General features: G+C 35.1%; 1 protein-coding gene across 1 annotated transcript; it reads right to left on the bottom strand.

Moving 5' to 3' along the window:
• Positions 1–348: 348 nt before the first annotated feature.
• Positions 349–4,895, bottom strand: LOC142630569 (F-box/LRR-repeat protein At3g26922-like). The gene is made up of 5 exons (XM_075804577.1): positions 4,601–4,895; positions 4,180–4,237; positions 2,273–3,193; positions 2,037–2,174; positions 349–851 (listed from the first exon to the last, which is right to left on the bottom strand). The coding sequence occupies exons 1-5, from the start codon at positions 4,693–4,695 to the stop codon at positions 534–536; spliced, it is 1,530 nt and encodes a 509-aa protein (XP_075660692.1). The 5' UTR covers positions 4,696–4,895; the 3' UTR covers positions 349–533.
• Between the last annotated feature and the right edge of the window lie 2,012 nt (positions 4,896–6,907).

Below are 6,907 nucleotides of genomic sequence, written 5' to 3'. Positions count from 1 at the left end.
CACTTACATTATTACTTATTATGCTATCGTAGATCCCAACGATTTTATAATCGTGCATGGTCCATCTACCATTGGGGGGACAAATCCTTTCTTTGCAACAAGCCTGAAGGTCTCTTAGACCCAATATGTCTCTTTTCTTTTACGTTGAAGCTATCACTTCTTAGAAGGCGACACTTCTTTTTTTCTTTTTAAGAAACCAAAAAAAAAAAAAAAAAATACAAACTCTTATAGCATTGATACTACCCTTTTTCTTTTCTTTTTGGGTGGGACTTGGGAGGGGGCCAATCTTTTGACTCAATCGATTGGAAGCCTTCAGATTCCAAGAATGGTTGAAGTAGTATACATAAATTTTTCTAAATCATCTCTAGATTTCATTAATTGAGCATACTCATACAAATCTAATGATAAAAATTTGAAGATAATTTATTTCAAACCAACAATCCTACAGCTACAAGCTACATGTACCATTTAATCTTCATTTATCAAAAGCACAGTAACAAAAGAAGTTCAACTGCTTCATAAATAATTATAACTCAAAGGATGACCAATTTAGCTGTTGGAGGCATCTCTTTGTGGAGCTGTGCAGCACGTTCTCTAATCATCTCCATCTCCTCTGGCTCCAATATCTCACAATCTCTCCATCCCCTTGAACTGAAAAATCTACAATAGCTACGTATGGTCATTCTTTCCAACACAACAGCAGCCTTTATAAGATACACAGCCAGCTCCATGTCATATGTCTGACCAAGAAACCCACTCAGCTCAACCTCTTTAAGGAATTGGCATTGACTTTCTGGGCTCGTCCTCGTTTCATCTGAACGAAATTCGGGATCCAAAGGGCGAAAGTCAAACTGCAATAAAGGGAATTTCAATAGCCAATTTAAATGTCATTGAACTATTAAGAAAGTCCTGCTTTGTATCAGTAAGACAATTCAATTTAAGTGATTCAGAATGCGTTTGGATAGGAGGCTGCGTCCACGTTTGGCCAGTTTTTTTTTTTTTTTTTTTTTTCCACGCGCATGTGTCACTGTTCATTGGCCATGAACAGTGATTTTAGGCCAATGAACAGTACTTTTTAGGATGAACAGTAATTTTTACACATTAAAAAATTATTTTTGTACAGTATTTTCAGTTTTCAGTTTTCAGTTTTCAGCAATAAGTTCTATCCAAACGGTAAGAGTCAACAGAAGTTACGGATCAAGAAAAAAAAAATCCCCAGACAGGGAGACTATGTTAAATTTTCTGAACCACCCCAACAATTTCAAAAAAAAAAAAAAAAATCTGTACAGGAGTTAAAAACAAAAGAGCAGCAAAATATATATATATATATATATATAAGAGTAACTATATGTAAAAAAAATCTGTACAGGAGTTGAAAACAAAAACTCAAATTGACATCTCATTTAAACCTAGGGAAAGTTAACGGGGTGCCCTAAGAGTATTGGTTTAGTAAATAGTTTTAGAAACTTTTTATTGGAGAAAAAAGCTTTTTATTTTTTTTATAGCTTTTTATATTTCTTATGAAAGTGGTATCAAAACTTTCCTAAAGTGGTTAATTAACAAATTCCCTAAAACTAAAAGCACCCGTTAACTGGACCCTTAAACCTAAGGCCTAAACTTCAATGACCATCTTTAAGACCACGTAAACCTTGTCCCTATGCTATATCCACTTGAAAGCCCCACACCATAAAATTTCAGAAATGCTGAAACTATATATTTTACACATACAATAGTGGCAACATCCGTTTTCCATGGCTGCCTTATTTTATTTTAAAAACAAGAAAATCCATACAAATCAGAACATGGCAAAAATCACTAAACAAACACGCAGAAAACAAAGATGTTCTGAAGAGAAAATTATCAAGAAAAGCTCTGAATCATATTTAGTTCAGCAAGCAACAAGCTACAATTGTACCAGGTAGAATTCATACATTAAACAAGAACAATAGAACCATCAACAAGTAATTAAAGTCCCATTTCAAAATAGCCATTATAATGCCAAAACTCTCATTATATCAAGAGATATGAGTACCTACATGCATCCCTAATCTCTGCAATAATGGACATGCCCTTAGAAGAGAAGGAAATCCAATGTAACCACTCCAAAAACTTGTCTTGACCGTCAACACCAAAACTTTAAGTTTAGAAAAAGTCGGAAACACTCTTGATTTTATCTGCAAATAAAAACCAATGAGTAGTGCATCAACAAGTAATATAAGACATTAGATAAGAAAGGAAATATGCAAAAATGTTTCATGTTATGTTTGCTAACCTCAGGATATTCTTCGGTTATGTTCCACACATTCTCGCAAAACAAGGCTAAAGTTTCAAGCGAAACAACTTGGCTAAGGGTAGAAGCTATTGTATCATTAATCATTACATCACTGGCAAAAAACTGGATCTCCCGTAACATTGGAACATTCCTAAGGAACAGATTTATCGGTTTGCCACCATATATAAATATCACAAGATTCATTGCACATATCTCAATACTCTCCAACTGATCGCAAATACTCAACTTTAAATGTTTCAAAGGCAGATTTGGTCCGACAACTCTTGCATTAACCAGATTCTTGGCTACTACAACACTAACATGCTCAAGACGCGGACAATTCAAAAAAATGTTGTTGAAGACGATGTCAGTTAAAACTACATGATCCAAAGATAGAGTTATAAGAGATCTGAAACTATCAAACCCAGGAGAATACACTCGGCACGCATTTAAAGCCAAGTGTTTAATAGATGACGCTTCTTCTGCTCTGAATTTAGAAGATGGGAAGGTGTACAATCCAGAGAAGGAAGAATCATCATCTTCCAACTTTAGCTCAAGCCTTTGAACTTTTTTCCCTACAGCAAAAGAAATCCATTGATTGATATGACAAGCAGCCCTTTTATTTAGGGCATAACAAACACTAAATTCTGTTACCACAGAACCATAATGGGAGTCTAGAACTCTGTCCACCCATGTTACAAAGGCAAGTCTTTGTAGACTTTTTTTATTCCCAATAGAGGAAAGCAACTTGTTTGAACCATCAAACTTCAAAATAACAGTAGACCTCCAAATATGTCTCCACCTTTTTGAAAGAATACTGATATTCAAAGCTTCTTTCATTGACAATAATGACACAATATCAATGAGGATTTCATCTGGCAAGTCACTGATCCAGTCCTTTGAGGGATCTTGACGTTGACGCTACAGAAAACAGGGTGAGAAATTATTTTAGGGCAATATATTGCACAATTCTCTGCCTTCAATCCTACTTATCTGTAACTCCAAGCATATAGAAAAATTTATGATAAGCAGCTAACCTTATTGTTAGCAGTTCTGGGCACATAGCTAATATCAAAATGTTTAGTATTGAGTTGCATTACCTAAAACTAATGTGAGTTTTATTTAATTTAAACTAATGTATGCTTTCAAAAGTTTAAACTAATGTAAGTTTTTCTTTTTCTTTTCTTTTCTTTTTTCCTTAACCCTGTTATAACTTCTAAGACATAAAAATACCAAATTTACTTTTTAAGAAACTCGAGTGATCAGCCGCATAATTACATATTGTCTTTGATGAATCACATGATTATGTATCTGCACTAAAAGGCACTAAGACTGTATAGTCCGTTTTCTGAGACAACTAATGGCCTGTTTGGATGTTTAAAAAAGGAGGGGGAGTAGAGTAGAGGGAAGGGGAGTAATTCAATTACCTTGTTTGGGAGTTTTTTAAGGAAGGAGGGGGAGGGGTTTGGAGGGGTTTGAAGGGGTTTCAACTACCTCCAACCCCCTCATTTTTAATTCCCCCAAATTGGAGAGATTTGAAGGGAGAGTAGAGCACATAAAATTATTGATAAAGTAAATTACCTAATTTACCCTTATTATATTTATAAAATTACAATGTTAAAAACAAGGGGAATAGCTAATTACTCCCTTCCCCCTTACTAATTATAAAAACATCCAAACAAGGTGGAGGGTAATCATTTTCCTCTACTCTCCTCCCCACTACTCCCCTCCCTTCTACTTCCCTCTACTCTCCTCCCTCTCTAAACTCCCAAACAGGCCATAAAAGCAGTCTTAATCCCAATTTTCCACTAATTGTTTTTGTGAAGCCTCTAAATGTCCTCAGTTGTAGAAATTTATTTTGAAACACACATCCTAAAGAAGGGGGGAAAAAGTCAAGAACAACTTACCTTTCTTTTTTTCCTACTGATCCCAACACGTTTATTTTGCATAAGATTGAGCGACAGTCTGGGGAAAAAAAATCAAGAACAACTAAATAATAAGAACAACAAAACAAGGATCAAAGTAAATAAGAACAACAATAATAATAATAATAATAAAGACTTCACAGCACAGATGTACATGTAATTATAAAAATTCAAGCATAACATACAATATTAAGCCATAAAGGCTGGATTTTGAAACAAAACTTAAGCAACTAAAGCACATTCCACATGATTTGAAAGCAAGAATCAAATTGTGGTACAAAGAGGAGATAAAAGTTGCTGTGATTTGATTAATATAAAAAAGTCTAATGTCCAACAAATAAATTATAAAGGTTGTTGCTTTGTTTATGCGAATTCAACAACAAAGTGTGGATGATCAATTTACTTTGTTAAACTGAGCATATCGAGTGTGCAGCCTCGATCTCGTGCAAAATTCCCACTCCTTTTCTTATTATTCTTCATGCCCTCCACAGCCGACATAGAGATAAATATAAATACACATACACATACACATACACACCAGGGTTTGCTTTTATACACATACAACACTAGGGTTTGCTGATATGTATAATAATAAAAATATTAAGCAAACCCAAATACGCCGCCACATGATCTCGGGCCAGGTCTCAAACAGTTTTCGGGTTGGGATCATTTATTTTTCAACTCCTCAGAACCACCCCCCAAAACCACGAGAAAGAGAAATCTCGAAACTTTAATCAAAATTAAAAAAAGAGCCCAATTCTAACAGTGACTGTGAGTGTCTGTGAGAGAGAGAGAGAGAGAGAGAGAGCGGGGGGGGGGGCTTTTGAGTCAAAGGAGGGTGGGACTCTTCTTTCATACTACCTTGGTATTAATTTCTCAAAAAAATTTAAAAAATATATATATATATAAATAAAAACCTTGGTATTAATTATTAAATAGGAAAATGTTAATTGATGTCCTAAAATGCTTAAAGGCATTAATTTTTTTTTAATGAACAAGGGACATTGATTTATGAACTATTTTAAGAAACTTTTTATGGTATATATATATATATATATATATATATATATATATATACCATAAAGGGGGAACGACGACAGCGCAGAAGGCGGAAGCACAACAGATAGCAGATATATGGATTAATTCAAAGTAAATAATAATTGAAAGTAAGGCGGTAGAACCAGCCAAGCAGTTGTATATCAAAATAATTCAAAGTATTGAAAACAGCAGTTGTTTATTGAATATACATCAAAGTACTTACAGCAGTAGTAGCAACAAGATTACAGTGATCAACAGGTTGGGTAATCAACAGGTTGGGTAAATAGTACAAGGCTTGAAAGCTAGTCCTGGTTCCTAGTTACAAGCTTTGTAGTGAGATATCTTGATCTAAGGAGGTCCTAGAGAGAGTTCTAAGGGAAATCCTAGAAAAAGATTCTGAGTTCTACAATAAGGGACAACCCCCCTTATATAAGTGGATAAAGTAGTAAACAGTTTAAAGTAAATAGTGACATTTTACTATTCACATCAGGACCCGTGAGGGGTAATAGGAGCGCAATATCCGGAAGGAATCAGATAAACTTTTGAAGCCGAAAGTAGGTTGGCTGGTAGTGCCAAAAGTGGTCAACATTGTAACACTTGCATTATATCAGCAAAATAATTCTGTCTTGGAATAGTCAACAATGGATCATTATTATCAGGAAAGTATTGACGGCGAATAGTAGCATCATCTAGCAGGACCATTATGCTTCTAAGAAGTAGAAGCTGCATCAGACGGGTAGCCAGCATAAGGGTCTCCTGGAAAGGGATCCCATGGGGGATCATCATTGCATTCATGTTCATGATAGGTTGAATATTGGTTACAGAAACCACAATACATTAATGGTTCGTAAATAGGATCTCTTGTGAGGAATATTCTTGGGTCATCATGTTCTACCCATTGTAAGTGCCTGACCGCAGAAGTATAAGGTTTGTTAACAAAAACAGAAATTCTATTTGTACAGCCAAAGAAATGGTAGTCTTTCCATAATTCTTTGGAGACATCAAGAATTCGATTATTAAAGTAACTTCTCCAACATTCAGCAAGAGCATAGGGATGTCTATGGGAAACATAAGCATTGCCTTCATACCATTGGCCTTGGTGAGTATATCCGTTAATAAGAACAAGATGCTTGGAAGGTTGAACATTCATCCAATTATTCTTTTCCCATTTGGGTAAAGTACTCCAACATCGGATTGAAACATAAGGGGTTGCTGCAACATACGCAATGCCTTTTTGATAATATCAGGGAATTGGTTAATTTGATTATGACTCGTTAATTTGATGAGTCTAACAAAACCAAATTCAAACATTTGAGAAAGCCAAAAAGGATCATCATCAGAACCATCTTCATAATTAATCAATAGACCGGGGAAAGGATGGGTTTTTTCATGTACTCTGAGACTGCTCCCAAAGTATTTTCCCCATTTCTTTTTCAGGTAGCCTCTGTTGGGGCCATCAGGTTCAACAATGGTAGGAGCAATTGAAACAAGAGTTTTGAAATATTTTAACCAAAGATCAAGATCTTTAGTCATAGCCTTGCTTTCAAAAATACAAGTTTGTACTTCTGGAGGCAAGTTGGCAACAGCACTTTTAAGCAAAGATTGATTTTTTAGGCTCAATCTTAGCAAAATCAGTACCCATTATAGTCTTTCTATCCATTGAATGGACTTC

Source organism: Castanea sativa, chromosome 4 (genome assembly GCF_040712315.1).
Source record: "Castanea sativa cultivar Marrone di Chiusa Pesio chromosome 4, ASM4071231v1".
NCBI classification, from domain to species: Eukaryota; Viridiplantae; Streptophyta; class Magnoliopsida; order Fagales; family Fagaceae; genus Castanea; species Castanea sativa.
Note: the sequence above shows the minus strand (reverse complement) of the source record. Positions and strands in the feature narration are given on the sequence as shown.